Consider the following 20,377-nt stretch of genomic DNA (forward strand, 5'->3'; position numbering starts at 1 on the left):
AGCGGCCGGCGTGACCTTGCCTCGCCGCCCGTGAACTGTCAAGTAGACTATCAAGAGATGAATTATGTCTGAATCGCGGCTTTCGCAATGTAGGTTGAGGCCGCACAAACTGATACCGGCAGCGTGAGGGTAAGATGTGAATCTTTTTCTTCTCTCCCTTTTTTTTCTGCACTTGTGATTTTGTTTTCAGATGTGACAAATGGAGTCTTTCGGTTTCATGCTGCAAGGTAACACACGCTTGTTCTCTAGAAACAATTCCCTTAGAAACATGTCATGTTTTAGTCAAAATACCTCCAAGAATCAAGTACACGTTATGCTCCCAATTTCTTGCCTTGCTGAAATTGAAAAGGGTGAGCCGGTCTCATGCAAATGTGACGTTGGGACCCGAACTGCTTGGCCGAATCATTTCATTACATTCTTTCATTTCATTCAGTGAGACCAAATGCTCTTCACACATTTACATGATTCTTTTTAATTTTGATGATGATGATGACTACTACACCGGTTAACAAGTTTTGAACTATATTTTGGAATTAGAAATGCAAAAAAACTTTACTAGATTAATTTTTTGCGCAACTTCCGCATTTTTTTCTCAAGGACATAAAATGGTCATCATAACTTCAGAGGCATTTAAACGCTGTTGTGCCGCTCTGCTTTACATTTTTCACCATATTCCGAGCCGTTATATGTGGATGATCTTGCACAGAGTATGAGCAGGACTTATCAGCAGTAGCAGCGAGCTACGTTAAGTGGCGACTTCCTTCCTCGCACATTTTAATTAAGAATGACACAAGCTCATTCGCAGTGTGCCGACGTTTCCTCTCAGGGATCTTCTGTAGGCGGCTGTTTCATTTGCTGGTGTTGATCCAAGGCGTCTGCAATTTTCAGGGCGCGGGACACCTCGTTTCGCCTGGACCACATTGATTACAATCATCTGCTTTCAGGGTCTAATCATGTTGGTTTGAATTCAGGGGTACACGTTGATTTTTAACTCAACCGATTTTTTTTACATGCCAAGAGACTCCCAGATGTATTTGTCATGTTTCACGCCCACAAGAGAGGAAAATAACTTTATTTGTAAAATGGTGATTACTACGAAAGCGTGGTCAGATGTTACTCAGTGCTGCACCCAAGTGGCAGTTAACAACACTACAACCATATCGTGAATGAATAGTAATTGATACTGTAACCATTTTTTGTGTAAACTGCTTATCATTGTTAACGGATATACAGTACCGAATTGAGTTTCTGGCAAAGTAACTGTAGTCAGATTACTTCGCTGGGAACAGTAACGCATTAAATAAACGGATGCGTTACTTTCTAACGTGTTACCGGCATCGCTGGTGGCCAACAAGATCCCCTTGTAGTATAAAGCGACTCATGTCGGAGTAGATTTTAATTGCCACCGATGAGGTGTTGAGTCATCAGGCTGTTATCAAATGCCGAATTTGCCACGTAAATATGTCAGATATGTCATCATTTCAGATACTGTCCTGATGCTCGATGCCTTTCAGTCTGAGGGGATGAGTTTAGTGTGATGAAAGACAAGAAGACAAAAAAATAGCAAGTGAAGATGAGAAAGCGAGTACTGTATCTCCTTGCCTGGTGCCCTTGGTGTGGCGCTTGAAGGCGTCCAACTCCCACAGGCCCCCCCATGTCTTTTGTTCTCACAGGGTATATGAGGAGGAGTGTGAGCGTGCGCTTGCACCTGAAGCCATCCAAAGTGCATCGAAGAACACTTTTCGGTGTCATTCATGGGCTCGACGTCCCAAGATTCCTGCTCACCTTCACATCGGGAGCCACCTGTCAATCAAGTTCAAGTCCTCACACACGAACGAGCACGTGAGTGTCACATGTTCGACTCATTGTGACATGGTCTTATGAAATGCAGGGAGGTAGGGGTGGTGGGGGGGGGGGGCACAACATTGAGCATCATTGAGATTGAGACAGGAAGGAATATTGAAACACTGATGAGGCAATGATGACACCAAATCAATGCGAGATTAATCACGCGGCGGTCAGGCGGCTAAAAATAACAACGCGGTTTTGTTGTATTTGCATATCACCTTTGTGGCGGATGACAACAGTGTCCCTGCTAAAACCTCACCAGTAGAAGAGCGCTAAAAGCCCTGCACTCTGTAAATGCCAGCGGCAAGCGTGTTCTCACCATGCTGTCCCTTGAAGGAAAACAAAATAGACCATAAGAACGTATCAAAAGTAATACAACAGCACATTTTATCGTGTTGCGCAGCATATTTCTCATTTACAAATTGTCCGATTTTTTTTTTGTTGTTATTTGTTATTTATTGAAAAACTCACCTATTTACTTTGCTTTTGCTCAAGCCAAAGCCCTGACTGACCTAAGTATTGCTTTGGTGTCTAGATGGCATCATGGTGCCAAGGACTCATGTTGAAGCAAGGGGAGGAGCTTCATTTCGTCAGGCCGCCGAACTCTGTTAATACAAAAGTAGTGCTTTGCTGCAATCTTGTTGCATCTATGGGGACTTCTAAACCTTTTTCCCGTCAATCACTCGTGGGTCCATAAATAGTGGGGAAACTGTGATGCTCAAGCCATACCTTGAAAATGAAATGCCTTAAAGGAGTCACATTCTGCATTTTTTGGTCACACCTTAAAACAGTTCCCAGGTGTGTTAATTGCATGACCATGACATGCTTTTGTCACCTTACATTAGCTTCACAACAGGTGTCGAAGCCCTTATTCAGCGGATTCAAATTGACGAGAGCAGAGCCCTGAGTGTGTGTGTGTGTGTGTGTGGGGGGGGGGGGGGGTGAGCAACAGCCGGTAAAGACAATAATAGCGTTTTCAGTTCTGGAGGCATGACTTCATATATCCCACTCTAAGTATGGCACACAAATTCACATCGTGAAGCACAAATACCCAGCTGGCGCGTCGATTTCACTGAGTAATCAACTATGCGCTCTTTATCATATGCTAATCCTGTTAGCTAATGCTAATTTGTTCAACCAACAAAACGCAGTGCAGCTATGCTTATCTTTTGGTTTTGTTTCTGCAGGTTTAGTGTATTTGACAGGGTAGCCCAGCAGTTGCTGAAAAATGTCTGGATTTTTGCCCAGCTGTGCTGATTATGTCATTCATAGAGAAACTCATTGTAGAGACATTTAACATTTAAATTGGGCCCGCAGTGAGGAGCAGAAGGGCTTGCTCAAAGCCACATTTTCAGAAAAGGGCAGATTGCAAAAGATTTAGTCGGCTGTTTAATTTTGCACTTCATAGAGAGGCAGGTCCTCCAGAAACACAATTATTTATACAAGCCATCAAAAAGTCAAGTTTTAAATGGAAATGTGTAACGTTAATAACCAACTCTCAGTAACATCCAGTTATACTCCATCTATAATTGATCTCATTTGGAAAATATTCTGAAAGTTGACCAGTGAGTGCTCTTCTATGCGTTCCCATCGGACTGCAGAGTTGGACTCCTGCGAGTGGAATAGCGGGGAAGGGAATTGGGGGAGGCGGACGGGGGGCAACAGAAGGCATGAGTGTCCTTGTAGCTTGTATGGCTGGACTTGTGCATGGACTATCCATCTGTCAACTTTGTTCCTCCCCAGTCTGTGACTGCATGGTGACTAATCTTTCTGTGGTAATGAATGAAACAAGAGCTGCTGCTGGTGGTGGTGCCAAAACAGAAATGATCTATTTACATACACGCATGCTGTCACTTATTTGTGTTCTCGAAGAAAACCGTGCGAGAGGCTTCTCATTGGGGTGCTAGCCCTCAAAAGGGTTGCTCCTTTTTTCAACTCTTTATTCAAACAACAAAATATCAATCAAGCCACATCATTTCAATCGAACCAAAGTGTGCTAGCTTAATTCTAGCATATAATGCAACGCGCTAGACCAGGGGTGGGCAATTATTTTCCCTGGGGGGCCAAATGAGAAGCAGAAAATATTGTGGAGGGCCGGGCCAAAAGTTAGAAATAGATAGAAAATAAAGGTGATAGCACAATGTCTTTGTATGCCAGTAATAGTGTAACATTCTCCTCCACCATCACACTCAGCACCGGTTCTCCTCAAGGATGTGTACTGAGCCCCCTGTTGTTCACGCTCTGCACATTTGACTGCTCTCCGACTCTTATTAGCGGTCCAGTTTGCGGAAAGTTTTTAACATGATAACAATCAAACCATTCCAGGAAATGTTCATTTACTCGAGCCACAAGCAATTCACTCTGAGCATGGAAATTGCCAGAATCGGACTGAGTAAGAATCGCTTCCTTGTTTTTCAAAGTCTCGTAGATTTGAGTCTTTCCGACTCCAGGCGTCTCCTGAATGTTTCGTACTTTGTTACCCGCTTCGTTTAATCAGATACATATCACTTTCCCTTCCATGGTCATTACTCTCTCCCTCTTTCTTCGTCTTCCCCTCCCTCCCTGTGCTCTGCAACTTGAAGTAACTGCGCCACCTGGTGTTGAAATACCTGCCATTACAAGTCCAAACGAAATGAATGCAATCAAACCTTAATTGTGCACCAATCTTCGGCGGGCCGGATTAAAAAGACCAACGGGCCGGATCCGGCCCGCGGGCCGTAGTTTGCCCACCCCTGCGCTAGACGCAGGCTAACTAAAATAGGCATTGATCTTACGAGTACGTATTATGTAAACATTCAACCAACTGCCACTTTAAAACACACAGAGCAGAAAGACACACGAAAGAGTGGATACAGCAATACTCACAGGCATATATTGTCTCTGATCTGTGGGAACGATGACTATTACCGGAGTTTATGGGTTGGCAACCTTCTCTGCCTCTTCGACTTGCTTTTGTCTATCATGTAAAGTTTGCACGCTGAACTGTGATTGGTCGTTACTTGAGCTCTGACCAACTATGATGTCATTTTCAGTCAACAGCAAATGGCAAAATGCGCTTTTTAAAAGTGTTAAATTGTAAAAAAATAATGAAGTTATCACATTCATTACAGACAAAATATTAACTTTTTGCTGTTGAAATTTGCAAAATTTGTATCCCTTTACTGCCTCATCATTTGGAATGTTGTGTAATTTGACAGCCAACTTCTTTTTTATTATGATGCTTCTGTATTCAATAATGACTGATCAATAATCAATATTGTCAGAAATAAAGGTCCCGGAATCCAGGTTTGCTCAGGGGGGCTTCAGTGTATAGAGACTAGGTGGTCTTTTGGTCTCAACGCGCTTTTTTTTTTGGTCCTCAGGCGTTGATGGATGCGAGCAGGACGCGATCGTGTTAAGCAAATTCGACTGTTTTAATGACGGAAAGGCGTGTAGGTGGTAGACGAGAGAGCGAGAGAAAGGGGCTGCTGTGTGTGGACAGTCCCATTATTATGGTCTTGAGACTTAACGTCGGCCTCTCACTGCGCACGCGTGATCCCAGCTGAGCCTGAGCCCCGTGAAGAGCCGCTAAGTTGCGAGTGGACGTCGCTCCGTCTTCATTACAGATATTTATATTTTTGTACATTTGTCTTGCTAGAAAGAGATGACGCGCCTAGTGCCTTGTCGTGGATAAAGTGCGCCCCCCCCCCCCAAAAAAAGGAATCGGACTACATCTTCAGTTTATGAATGGCCCCGACATGGAGGAAGCGCCGTTTGAGAAAGTCCGAAGCCGGCGGAAGAGGAGTCCGTGTCCGCCGGGCTTCCCCGTGAGCAGCATCGCCTGCGAGGACGAGTTCGATTGCAAGGAGCTGGAGTCTCTGTTCCAAAACTACAACCTGAAACTGGAGCAGACGTCCACGCTCAAGGCGCTCGCCGTGCTCATCGTCATGTCGTCGGCGCTGGCCGGCGCGGAGCTCCTGGGCGGCCCCGGCCACCTCACCATCTCGAAGGGCTCGCACCCGGTGCACTGCGTCGTCTTCACGTCGCTCTTCATCGTCACCAACGTCAAGTACCTGCAGGTGACCCAGTTGCAGCAGATCGTCAACCTGAGTCTGCTCTTTGGATTCACCTTCGCCTTCCTCTGCTGTCCCTTCTCGCTGGGCGCCCCGGGCTCGGAGCCGCAGACGTCGCCCGACCAGGGCGTGTGGCAGCTGGTCCTGGTCACCTTCGTCGCCTACGCGTTGCTGCCCGTCCGGACACTGCTGGCCGTACTCTTCGGACTCATGGTGTCCATGTCGCACCTCATTGTGACCGCCACCTCCGTCAGGACGCAAAAACTGTGGAGAACGGTGAGTACACTTACGAACGCGCGCGTGCACAAGCACACACCCGTATAGTACACGTACACGTATACGCGTAAGCGCGGGGCACCCACGAAAATACACACAAATACACGCGCGGTCACACGTATACTTGACACTCGTACTCGCACGCGCGCAACCATGCAAACATGACATCCGTGTACACAAATACCCATCAACCAAAAAAAAAAACCCCACATGAAAGAAACAGTCGCTCACACACGCACGTGCACTTTCATACTGAAAGTCTGAGTGTCTCATTCGCGCGTTCACTCACGCACGTACACTCATTCGCGTACGCAAACACTCACGTAAACACGAATACACGCACGCGTGAGCACGCTCGTGCACGTACACTGACACACGCTCCAACTCAGATTGAGTGTGAGATGAGGGCTGAGTTCACTTGGTTGTGGGAGAGGGTCTGGGCACGTGCAGCGGCCTGGGGAAGAAACCGCCCAGCCGCAGGTTGTCCATTGCGGCCCAGCGCCTTCCACTTGCCAGACATTTGCAGCGGCAGTGTGGGGAAGGCGAGTTCCTCTCTGCCTTTCTTCCCTCATGCCTCACTGTCAAACCCGCGCGTCGCATTGACAGCTTGGGGCATCTCCACGTAGCTATTTCTGTGCATAGCTTTCATTTTTTTTTTTCAGGTGACCTTCCTTGCATTTGAAATTTGCTTTCCCATTTCACTCATCTTGGAATGCATCTTTGAATGGTTTTTTTCCCCACCGTTGCATCTTATCAGGCGTTGTTACCCATATCAATACTCACTACATTTATTTTAATTACATATGTAATTGGGTCAGGATTCACTGCACTGATGACAACCCCAAAGTTTCCTGCTCACTTGGTCAGCCTTCATTTTATTTTCAGCCTGACATGGATACCGATGGAGATTTGGAGCCGATATTCGTGTGCGAAAAACATTAGTACAACCTCCCAAACATTGAATGCCTGAAATATTCAGTTACCAGCTGGGATGAAAACTCGGCCCAAGAATAGCCATGTAGCGGCCGTCACTTGCCGAAAAAAATAAATCAATACCTTTTTTTTTTCGGGGCTTCATGCGCTGAAAATGCACGATTGTCATGGGGCGCGACCATCACGCGTTGAATCGTATTTGTTGAAGGGGATAAAGGAGGGAGCCGTATAGCTGATCTTGAGACTTTTATCAGACTTTTAACTCATTCACTCCCAATGACGTTTTTAAACGTCTTTTCAGACTTGGTCCAGAATTGGCTGGTACTGAATGAGTTAAAGGAGTCCAATGCTGATTGTGCGTCAAAATGCTCAATATTGGCACTGCTGAATGTCCAGAGTGAAAATTGCTCTATCCCACACGGAATCCGGGTCTTTCCCGGCTCGGGGTGGACTGATCCAGGCTGAACCGCACAACCGCACATGTCGCCGAAGAACCGTCTTGTAAAAGGCCTTGACAGGAGACACAGTGCATGACGTCACTTCCCTGCACTTCTTCTTGAATGACACCAGTTCGCCCTTTCCTCACTCCAAATTTCCTCTTTTGCGAATGTTATCTAGCTACTTTTTCTCTCCTTTGGAAAGCTTTACCCTTTGGCAACATCACATTTGTCTTAATGTGTGCATTGTAGGTATCGAGCCGCCTTTGCACAAGGCTCAGGGAGAATTATAAGGAATAATGTCTCTTATTGTATATTCTTTTTGAACTTCTTTTTTGGCAAGAAGAGTTGCCAATGGACAAGTGTGTTATCGATCTGTTACTCCAAATATTGATGTAACTATATCCACAGGACACGAACAGAAGCTATTCGCCGCAGACGCTATTAAGGTGTTATTACAGGCCGACCGGGGTTGGTGCAGGTGTGGTCTGTGTGTTCGGGGCTCATGCTACGACGCTCATCTCCAGGCTTAATGGATTAGCTCTCTCTCTCTATCTCTCTGCGACCAACACTGTCCTTCACACAGCTGCCGAGGTGTCTCGTCGGCCGCATCGATGAGGGGTGGGGGGGCGGGTAGAAAACAATCTCCTCAGCAAATACGCTGTCATCGGCCGAGCGCGTGATGTACTGATCAAATCTCAATCATTTGCCCCCCCCTGGAGATGCGCACATGGCAACCGGGTTGCGCTGTGACTTTCTGAGTGATGTGACTGCTTTGCTCACATGAAAGCTTGGGTGGGAAGTAACCAAGTACAAATAATTTGTTACTGTACTTAAGTGGATTTGTTTTAGGTGTCTGCACTCCTGTAATTGCTGGTTTAAAGTAACCCAAATTGGGTGAAAAAGATAACCCCCACTCTACAAACAGTTGGCTCTGTGTAACCAAAATGGGGTCAAAGAGGGACCAACCCAACTTTTTGGGTTACTTACTGAACCCAAAAATTTGAGTCAAATGAATAACCCCCCAAAATTGTTGTTTAGTACAAAACAACCCCAAACAATTGGGTGGTAAATAAATAGACCCAGCAGTTGGGTCACTCCCATTTTTTTGGGCTATTTTTGACCCAACTGTTGTAAGAGTGCAGTGCTGGGTCCAAAAAGAACCAAGTCATTGCTCGTTGTTTATACCCAGACATTGGGCCCAGCATGTTGAGACAAGATTAAGATCCACTAAGGGGTTAGAACGATCCATACTGATGAGTTAATGAGACCAAGTATTGGGTTACCAGGCTAGCAGTATAGCCGGGGTTAAAAATAATCAACATTTACAAACATTATATAAGAAACAACGTTTACCTCTCAGGGGTTACCTGCTGGGTCAATATAATGCACAAAAACCACAGCTACCCAGCAAGTGGGTTAGGAAACAACCATGCAGTTTTTAGATGCTGCCAAAAAACGGAGTTGTACTCTTGCTTTAAATGCACCTTTAGTTTAATTGTTAAGAAAATGTGCCATGTGGTGTTCGGACTTGCCCTCCTTCCGCTGCCGCTGGCAGAATGTCGCTCCACTCCTTCGTTTCCAGCCACCTCCTTTGAGGCTGATTCTTATCCCCCAGGGTAGCCGTCACACGGTTTCTTCCTCCCCATCACTCTTATTTGTATGCCTCAGCAGCAGCTCGGGTCTGCTTGAGTTCACTGTTTTTGTCGAATCATTCCCCAGTTTGTCGTTTGACTGTATTTTGCAAGGAAGCGACGGCATGAATAGTGTAGATTCTGAGTCAGTGCTGAATGAGCTGCAAGGAGCTGTCCTTAGTCCTGAACTGGCGTGCCAGTCCTGTGCTCTGTGTCCTTCGCTGTCAGAAAAAAACTGTTACAGCAGGAGTTCCTCAAAAGGCATGCTCTCTATTAATGTTGGGTCGGTGAGACTCGAAGTTCTTCACGCAGTCAAAATAGGAAGGGGAAGAGTTTGCAACCACAATGCACTTGCTAGCTAACTACTACTACCCAACTACACTGTAAAAACAAACAAACAAAAATAAAAAGTTCAGTGGACTCAAAGTTTCAAGACAACAAACCTCAAAATTTGAAGTTGGGCAGTTCAACAAAATATGTTAAGTTTTGATGAAATGAAAATGGTCTTTTTTGCATTTCACCATGAATAAACTGTACTGTCCCCCAACTCAAAAATATTATAATTATAAAACAACTCAGCAAATTGTTTTGGAGCACAGAATTTGTTTGCCTTGTTTTGCTAACATTGTTGCCATAAATGCCAATAATTAATATTTTAAAGTTGTACCAACTTCAATTAATTTTTTAGTCCAAAAAATATATATATTTTTGGTCAATGTACTACATTTGTTCCGACTGTATTTTCTATGGTTCATAAGAATGAGCATTTCACTAAATGTTCACTGTAGTTGGGATAGGCTCTAGCTCACCTATGAGCTAATGAGGTCAAACACTCTATAAAATGCATGGATGTTTTGTTTTTGTTTTGTTTTTTTTGTTTTTGAAAGAAGATGGGGTAATGTGTGTGAATGTTCTCCTGTCACCATAAAGGTCACAAATCCTTCACAGAAAAGGTTATTTTTCAAATTGTACACACATCAGGCCTGGCAAAAGCATTAGTATTTTAGTAGTTTATTGTGCAATGTTTCATGAATTTTCATGCATGTTTAGACCCTCAAAATTAACATAAACTTTCCATAGCTGATGTGTAATCGAAGTCTTCTTTAGACACCAAACTAGTTGGGATTGTAATGGACAGTACAATCTATCAAAATGTTCTGAGCTCCTGTTTCCATTCAAATATCATTTAACCAGATTAAATCGGCCCCGAGAAGTTGCCGTAGTTCAGTTTCCCATCTTGACGTCACGTTGTACTTCTTGAGACTGTGAATTATTTGAGGAGTGAATCAACATCTCTGCTTGTGGCATCCAAGTCGTGCACACCCACTTTGCATCCATTGCTCCAACACATGGATAATCAACCATCAAGTGCACACAGTCGTTAGAGTAATTCATTATTAACAGGATGGCAGCGTACACATATCTTGTTTCCATGCCGATGTTGCATTTCCCAGAATCAAATTTCTGAAGCATTATCATACTGTGAAAGTCGTTCAAAAACACCTGAAATGCATTGCAACAACAATTCCAAAAGCAAACGCCCGCTAAACTATACACGGTTGCTTTGTAACGACATCCAATAAAACCATCGCTTTTTGTCGGTGCAATTTACAAATAAAATGGCAGCGTTCATGCCTTGCTCATAATTCCTCCGCAAAATGAGTTTATAAAAACGTCACTGCTTACGTCCTTGTGGACGGTGGTGATCTAGATGCACTGACTCCAGTCAGTGCCGTGTGAAGGCCTGCTACGAAAGAGAGCGTCCGCATACTTTGTGGAGAAATACGCGCATTCATATTCACTGCACATGTCTGTGGTGCTGGAGCTGTGTTTATTGTGAGACAAATCATGGCAGGATCGCACTAATGTGACTTTATGGCCAAGTAATGCATTGTGAATTGGTTTCTTGTTATAGGGACCATTAATGACAAATAACCTGAATATATACTGAGAATCCACGAATACTCGGGTATTAACGGTGCCTACAGCAAAAGTAAATGTGAGGATCTTGTTTGGTTGATGTGCAATGCCAACCAACCTTGGTGAAATGGGGGATGGGGGGTGGGCGTGGGGGGGTGGAGAATCAAGGTTGAAAGCAGCCATGCTGGCGTGCGGTCATCTGTTGTGATGGATGAAGCCGATCACACACCCACTCATGCTTCCATGTCGTAATCCCATTGAAAACTTCACATTCATCACTCATTCTCCTTTTCGATACCTCAGATTGATGATTGCCACTTTTCAAAAATAGAGAGCAAACGCAAGTGCACGAAAAAAAAAGCATATGCAAAGTTAAGTCACATCTGGTTTGTCGTATTTTTTGTGTTGTTAGCTGGCGGCCAACACGGTGCTGTTCACCAGCGTCAACCTGTCGGGCCTGTTTGTGCGCATCCTGACGGAGCGAGCCCAGAGGAAGGCCTTCCTGCTGGCGCGCAACTGCATAGAAGAGCGACTTCGCATGGAGGACGAGAATGAGAAACAGGTGCATGCCACAAAAGCACTTTGGTGCCGGGGAATGTCAACTCATTGAGTCGAAAATACACAACTATGCACACGTTTGCAACACCGGGCAAGACAGCAGAGTGTACGTGGCAACTGTACTATAATAATAAATTCTCTTTTCACTATGCAGATTTTGATTGCAAACTGTGCATGACCAAATACCGTATTGGCCCGAATATAAGACGGGCCTGATTATAAGACGACCCCCTCTGTTTCAAGACTCGAGTTTGAAAAAAGACTTTTTGACCACCAAATTAATTTATATACAGAAAATAATTACAGTACATCTGAAACAAATGATTCTAACAATATATTCGAGAGAAAAAGCATGTTATTTTGCCTCATTCAAATCTTAATATCTGAACATTTAAATATGTAAACTAAGGTGCAATTACATTCGTAAATGAATGGCTTCTGGTTTTTGAAATGTAAATTACATCATAACTTCTCCTCAGCTGCCAGTTAACCTGGCCGATCTTCGACCCACTTTTCTCCAGATTGTCGCTACGTTTCTCCATTTTCTGTTATCTCTTCTATTATTTTCTTCTCTTTTCTTTCTTACCGCTATTTTTTATTTTTCTTCTTCGCGCTACCACTATTTTTATTTTTATTCTTCGTGACAGGGGGGTCAAGTTCAGCATTCGCTTCAATGGTATCTGGCGCCATCTAGCGTCATGAATGGGTATAATGTCTAGACCCCGAATATAAGACGACCCCCACTTTTTCAGTCTTATTCCAATGCAAAAATCACCGTCTTATATTTGGGCCAATACGGTAGATACTATACAGTATAAATGTGAACGTGGACAGCAGCAAGAATAGCTAGCAGTAGTTTTCTCTCTAAGCTGCACACGTGAGCAATTGCGCACACCATGACACTGGCACGCGCCACGCACACATGACTTTTCCACACTCATTTTTTCATTTCTATTCCAGTTGGATCTACAAACAGGACACCACACCATTCCCACTTCCCTTCCAGTTTCAGTCATGCAACAGAGGTTGCAGTATTGCTCACCTTGGTACAAGGAATGCTGAGGGAGTTTGGATGCTCAGATGCATGGAAAAATTAGCGGGCTGCAGCAGCACTGCATGTCGCAAAATGTGACTTGTATCAATACATAGCCAATATACAGTGTTCCCTCACTACTTCGCTGCTCTGTTAATCCGACTTAACTTGATCGTGGGGTTCTCATTTGTGAGCATAACTGCAGTTTTGTTGATTTTTTAATTCATGTGTAACGGATACAAACACGCTGGGGGCTGTATATAGGTGCAGATGTAAATGAAAAAAAAAATATATCCACGAATAAATAGATACTATACTGTATGTACGTAAGTGAATGTCAACAGTAGAAAGAATATTCAGCAGCATTTGTATGTGGCAACAACTGTGCATGTTTCAACAAACAGGAAAGAATAGCCTTAGCCAATTGACTAACAGCTACAATTTGTAGTAGAATGAAATTAACTGTAATTCTAACAATCATGGTGTTTTTTTTTTAAATATAATCTTGCATCCAGGAGCGCCTCCTCATGAGTTTGTTGCCCAGGAACGTCGCCATGGAGATGAAGGAGGACTTCCTGAAGCCGCCAGAAAGGATCTTTCACAAGATCTACATCCAACGACACGACAACGTCAGGTAAAACACCCGCTCAGCTCTACGAGACTCCGCGGCCTAGTTTTAAACTTCCCACCCGATTTAAACTCATTAAAACACACCTAAACTTATTAAACACAATTTTAAAATACTTCTTTGTGCCTTTTGCTCGTACATTTCGCCAAATACAATAAGAGACAAATTGTTTATTTTTCACTCCCAGTTTATTTTTCAAACGTACACATACAACTAAAGAGAATTAAACATTGTTTAGGCAGCACCAAATTGTTTAAGCGTACCATATATAATAAACATAAGCCTGCTAGCTCAATGCTAACATTACATGGGAAGAGAACTGGACTGGCTAACATAATTTAGCATTTACGTTGATATACGGTAATGATAAACCTTTCAACAAGTGCAATTGCAACACACAAGCACAAGCATAATCATATTCTGTCTGCTCTATGAGAACGACTATTAATGGACTTAAATTGGGAACCTTCTCTGCCTCTTCTTGCTCTTATTGATGGTACACCTCTTGCTGTGGACCTAAGTGCTGTGCGGCATGTCACGGCATAACATGGTACTCCAGGTGGTGTGCCACTCTAAATTTGGACTTCGTTATACACTGCAAAAAATAAATAAATAAAAAAAATTATAAAATAAAAATTTAAATATGATACCGTAACAATCTGCAGTATATCTGGGCGTAAACAATGAACTGAGAAATTGAAATGACAAAATTGAAATGACAAAATAACTTCATGTGGCGTGGTGGGAAACCGAGAAGAGAGTCGTACTTTGCAGTGGAAAAGCAGCATCAGATAAGATCATCCATGCATTTCACAGCGACATCAGACCCGTCTCGGCACTCCAAGGAAATTCACCATCAACGCATTGAACGCTCGCATTGGGACATGTCTGCCTGCCAGCATTAAAACTGTCTTAGTGCATTTAAAGATTTGTCGTTTTGGATCATTAAACAGAAGCGAACCAACGTCCGCTGACATAAAAGATCCAATTAGGGACTTGCTAGGAATCCTATAATAGGCCACTAGTGGGCAACTTCGGGGGTCATCGAGACTCAGCAGCACCCTGGAGGGAAAAAAAGGCTTGTGAGGTTCTGGAGGAAGAGAAACTTAAATGACGTTTAAACCAATTTCGGTGATAGTCGATTGAGCAAATTATGTTTCAGCGGAAGGAAGGCGCCTCATTATTATTGGTTTCCCCATGAAGTGACACTCCAGAGAAACATCTTACTGTTGTTAATCAACATACTACACTGTAGTTTCTCTAACCAGCTCATAAAGCAGGGGTGGGGAATCTGCGGCGCGTTGGCCATATGTGGCCCGAAAGAACATTTAATCCAGCCCACCAGGCAATTAAAAATACATACATTAATTAATAAATTACACGGCAAGTCCAGAAGCATGCCGACAAAGGTTTCTAATATATGAAAATAAATGTTGACTATTTGATTAGGTGCTCATTCAGATGCAAAGCAAAAACTGAAACAAATCTTTTGCATTTTAAACGGTATGCTTTGTTTTAAGAAGCATCACTCATCAAATAAATTGTCATTTTATTGCAAAGTCTTTCTTTGACATTTTGTTGACATTTTGGTTGATCAAATTAAACTGAATTGCAAAGAAACATATCTCGTGATCATGTAACTGCATAACATTTTGAAATATACATTTCCTAAAGGAATTAGTCAAATTAACACATTTACGTCAAGCAGAAATAATATAGGATAGCTAATTTCAGTGATTAATTAAATCAATTCAACAACTATTATTCATTTTAAACATGATAATGCATTCTTTTGAATACATTCAACAGAATTTCAATTTTATTCATAATTGTGTCATATTTCAAGGTGGGCATGTACCTGATGGAGTGTCTCACTGAAATGTCCTGCATGTTGGATCGTAAACTACAGTACAGCACGTTTGAACCCCGCCCAACCCGATAGTGTGACCCCCACCCGCCCCTCCCACCACATATTGGACTCGGCACAGGATTTATGTCATTCGGGTGGACTTTAATAACTAGACACAGCGCGTGGCTCCGTTTCTTTATTATGCTTGGCCAAGGTGGGCACTGTTTTGATCTGATTAGAGCCTGGCCAGGCGGATATTGTTGTGATCAACTGCTAAAAATAAAAAATGGGATTTAACTCAGACTAACGTAACCGCTGCCTTTCAACAAGATTTGGCATTAAAAAAAAAAAAAATTTAAATAAAAGACCACACCTTTTATTGTGCTGTTTTCTCCACAATTTGAGGTACTTTCTAGGTGTGGTGGCAATAACATTTCTATAAAAAGTCGATTCTGCATATCATGTGCACTTTAATGCGAAACCCTCATAACAGGTACAGTATTTAAAACATTCAAAAATATCCATGCAGTGCATTTAATATTTTATCTGAAATCAAAATTTTAAATTGCTCCCAGAACCACAGGGTTAGATAACCAAATATGCAAATACCAAAATCAGTTGGGAATATTCATAGCAGAGATAGGGATCTTTACAAAGTCAAAAACAATGCCGAATAAAATCTTCTGCTACTTGAAGAGCCGTCTTACGTCCTGTTGGTGGATCACCAGGGCGGGGTATGACGTCTGGGGTGTGCATAAGGTCGTTTTCAGCGGGGGTGGGCAGGTGTCCTCTTTGAATCTGCAAACACACGTGTAGACGTCACCCCGTTACTTGTTGTTCCGGTGTCCTGTAATTTGTAACTGCTTTCAGGCCTTTCAACACAGAGAGCAGCCTCGCTGCATAGCTTCGCTTTGCAATGTCAATTTGTCAATTGGATTCGGGAGCGTTTGTACTCCACTTTCGCTTTTCAAAGTTGCCTGAGTTTCGCAGTGAATCATGGCTTATTATTGTTGAAGGAGCGGAAGGACACACATCCTCACAGAAACTGATGTATGAAATAATGGTATTTTTATGTCATCATTGCTAAAATTTATTTCATTTGATTAAATTCAAAGTCTTCAAATAATATAAAATATGCTTTCCCTCCCTTCAAGCATTCACTTTACAACACAGACTATTTACTTCATGTGAAGTATTTCCCTCATCTGCTCAAGGCTATTCAGTCCACCCCCATACATACAGTCCACATTGCTAGCTTAATGAAAAAATAGAATTGTGACATTTTGTTGAAAAACGAAACCATAACAATAACATAATTAGGTCTGATTTTTTTTATATGAAAATCCTGCACGTTTCCCCACTGACAGCTCCTTTTGAAATGTGTCAAACAAAGCTGCAGAAACACCCCTCCCTCCTCTGGGAGTAAAATTATGTTTGTATACTTGTGAAAATAACTCTCCTTTGATGGCTTTATTAGGCCATATTGTATGATGATGGGTCAGGGCATGTTCGCATTCAGAGTCTTAAATCGTTTCAGTGCACCCTAAAAATTATAAATGGCTCAAAGTAAATGATTTCTTCTTCTTCACACAAAGGCTTATTCCGACAGTCAATATCTTTGGCAGCCTTGCAGATCACAAGTTCACACGAGCGCTAAATGCGGCTTTTACACCCCTGTGTTCCACACGGATTTTAAATAACTTAAAAAATTATGCAGAGGCGAAATGTGCGAATACAATAAAACAACAACGACGACAACAATAAACTCAGAAAGTTTCATCAGCGTCTCTTGAACAAACATTCGTTCATGGCCAATAATGCATCCATGTTTCTTCTGCTGCATTTTTTGTGGGGAGAAGGTCACGTACTGGTTTTAACAGCTGATGACTGACGACCCCACACATGCTGAGCAAGAAAATCACTAAGTGTGCTTTCTGCTCTTATGTGTGCTGTACTCCAGATGACCAACTCAGCACACCACACATGCAGTATTACCATATCACTGACATTTATGTTGCAATACCAAGACTAACCTGTGAGAGGCAGTATGTGGTCACAGGTCTTCCCAATTTCTGGAAAATACAAACAAACAAGGAGTAGAAGAAGAAATGGAATCTAAGCCAGTTGTTTAAGTGGGCCTGGTACGGAGTACCAAAACCTCTTAATATTAGCCTCTAGCATTGCGGGACTTTACGTGAACACACAACTCTCTCTTGTCCTGGTTCTCTCTTGCGCTGTGTGATACTCATATGACTCTTTCACTAATTCGTGTCTTTCAAATAAAGAAAAAATAATGCTTCTGAGGACAGTTTATTTTGCTGTGTGCGCTGTCATTTCAACACATCAGGGAGACATACTCAGAAACGTAACATGCCGACAACACAAAGGCTAACTTCAAAAGAGAAGCTTACTAAATAATACATGGGGCCAATGCAGCCTTGAATGGCTTTCATTTTGAGGTTGCTCCCCGTGGTGGCGTCACGGTTAGCTTGACTCGTCTTATCGACATTTCGGCTTGCCTTATCACAATTTTTATTGCCATTACGACCAACATCGACACAGCACATATTCAATATCATATTCAGTCACTAATTTAGGATGCTACGAAACTGCGAGTAATTACGCCATCATTGTATGATCTGGCAAAAGTCTCCGACGTTTGCGGCTCACAGCTAACCTCCAAGCTAGCAACTGTGCCCAGCCGGCAACAGCAAGAAGGTTGACGGCTGTTGCTTTGCTTTGCTTTGCTTTCTTTCCTTCTTTTTCACTGATGTGGACACGGATGTTCCAAAAATCTAAACGGTTGTTTTTGACATTGGGTGTCTCATTTAATCTTTTTCTGGTATCCCGTGATCGGGCCTTTGTTGACTTTGTTGCAAGGGGTGCTCACATTTGTCAGTACGTGTATATCCCTAAAACAACAACTTGCTATTGGAAATAACTGGAAGGAAATATTCACTTCAGCAAGATCTAAATGAAAAATAACAAAAAAAATATTTGGCTGGAAGCCTTAAGTGGGCCCCGCGACAGAATCTATTGTGTTGTCTTGAGGGATTAGATAACAGGACATGTGTTGTGTAGGCTGCCCATTCAAATTCAATTTGGGTTTTCTCCAGTTTTTTTGCTCTATTATTGGCCGCTGTATGTACCCACAATGCAGTTAAGTGTCACATTAGGCTCACTGTTTGCAGATTTGCACAAATGCAACATTCAGCGTTCTAAATATTTGTCTATCACAGATGGCGGTCAATTCAAGTGTTGGCATGAATTAATCCAATAGCCTTCTCCTTCAGTGGCATCTTTCAGTGGAAATGTCTACGATGCAGAATGGAGGGTCAAAGTGAAACTGGCAATTTTCTGACTGAGGACAAGGATGGGCTACTTCAATGCTGCAGGGGGCCACCAGTTTTCATCACTGCTCTTCAGGGCCTCACATAGGACCACACACACTTCCTGACCAGATGTATGACAAAAATGCAATTTTTAAATGTGGACAAAATACGTGCTCTTTTTTCATAATACATTTGTCATTCAAGGACGTCACTAAACTGCTGAACAGTAATCCAATATTAAGTGCTCGAACTAATATTGTGAATCACAAAAATCAACACACTCAAAATTTTCATATTATTCTGGAACAATGTTTGTCCTGCATGTCATTCCAAATCCCCTAGGCCTACTGGGGTTGTAGTATAGGGCAGTATAAAGCCCAGTGTAAGCACAACTAAGACATGTCTGTCATCTAGTGGTGAGTGGTGGAATTACAATTTAAAACTATGCACATTTACAGTTTGACATCTGCAGTCGCATATTCACAGGTTTTTTCATTTTTAGTTTTTAGTTTCTTTTTTCTTTTAAATATTTCGGGGGTTTTCCATGATAATGAATCTTTATCATTTTATTTTTTCATGGAGAATTTTGTGTGTTCGTAAAGTACAGGTAAATACATTAATAAATAATCATTTTCTGCCCCCAGACCGCGAATTCCTCATTCCTGGCTTTGTATTCTGCATCTCATGACCTTAATATGGAATGCCATGTCACTGTGAGAAAGCACATGCAATTGAGTAAAAAGGCAAGATGATTCATAGTGGGACTTCTTTTTTTTATGGCTCTTAGGTACCATTCAGGAGTGTGATCATCTTATAGAACAATCTTATATGAGAGAAGATAGTCAGGTGTTTGCTGTTGTTGGGTCGGGAAGGGGCCAAATCGGGACAAAAACAGCCCCATTATTTTTATAAGTGTGCCCGGCCTGAAATACAAATTCAGTTACGTCGCCACTTTTGGATCGGACCTCCGTTGTCGAGCGAGGATGGCCTGTATGCTTGGTGGAAATGCCAATGGAAGGATCACCCGTATTTCCTTGGAGGAAAGCACTTCTAAACATTCCTGTCATCAGACACTATTCTCTATCGACCAATCAACAGACTGCAATCATTAGCAATTCTACCACTGCCATTTGTAAAAAAATCTGTATGACTATGTCGGCAGCCTACCAACTAAATTCCGCACCAACTGGCCTGCTTTCGGAGAAACGGTGCTAACAAGGTCCTGACGGCTGCATAATATCCCTGAATGACTCCTCCAACAGCAAACGTCTTCACCTTGATCCCCGTGAGAATACTCTGGCTCCTATTTTCAGTCACTGTGTGTTCGACTGTGCCGTCAGTCAAAATGGGGCAGATACTCTCTCGCTCTCTCTCCGTCTCTCTCCCTCTGTCTTTTTTTTTAATCTTTCTTTGCCTGCTGCTGGCCACTAATTGCCATCTTTGATTCGTTTGCGTCAAAAACCCAAAGTTGCGATTCAAACCGACCTCCTAAATGTCATTTGTAGAGCTCCCTCGCTGCTAATCTGATCTGGCACCATATCATGACAGTAACAAGCCATTTCTCTTTTTGCCTGGGGGCAGCATCCTGTTTGCAGACATCGTTGGCTTCACCAGCTTGGCCTCCCAGTGCACCGCCCAGGAACTGGTTAAACTCCTGAACGAGCTTTTTGGAAAGTTTGACGAGCTCGCTACGGTGAGTCTGTTTGTGTTACGGCTAATTTTGAATAGCGGTGTGTATGGCTGTTTATTTGTCACACGCAGTTGAAGTTCACTGTAAAATTGACACGATGCAAAGAATACAGTTTTCTCTATGGAGGTTAAACTGACATGTAAGATCGGAATTAAGTGCTTGGGTGATCGAGTACACTTTTTACAGA

The 20,377-nt window shown here is 42.8% G+C and overlaps 1 protein-coding gene across 3 annotated transcripts in view; it reads left to right on the forward strand.

Annotated features, from left to right (window-relative positions):
• The first annotated feature begins 5,243 nt into the window (after window positions 1-5,243).
• Window positions 5,244-20,377, forward strand: part of LOC147194440 (adenylate cyclase type 1-like) — a 41,333-nt gene continuing 26,199 nt past the window's right edge. Inside the window, exons 1-4 of one of the 3 annotated variants that reach the window (XM_086129467.1) lie at window positions 5,244-6,176; window positions 11,513-11,662; window positions 13,207-13,325; window positions 20,082-20,193. In XM_086129467.1, the coding sequence (XP_085985593.1) occupies window positions 5,571-6,176; window positions 11,513-11,662; window positions 13,207-13,325; window positions 20,082-20,193 (987 nt within the window). In that variant the 5' untranslated portion in view covers window positions 5,244-5,570. The remainder of the gene's footprint in view (window positions 6,177-11,512; window positions 11,663-13,206; window positions 13,326-20,081; window positions 20,194-20,377) is intronic. The other 2 variants (XM_086129466.1, XM_086129468.1) reach the window with 2 other exon arrangements.

Source organism: Hippocampus guttulatus, chromosome 14 (assembly GCF_054856545.1).
Source record: "Hippocampus guttulatus isolate MCC_2025c chromosome 14, RoL_Hgut_1.0, whole genome shotgun sequence".
NCBI classification, from domain to species: Eukaryota; Metazoa; Chordata; class Actinopteri; order Syngnathiformes; family Syngnathidae; genus Hippocampus; species Hippocampus guttulatus.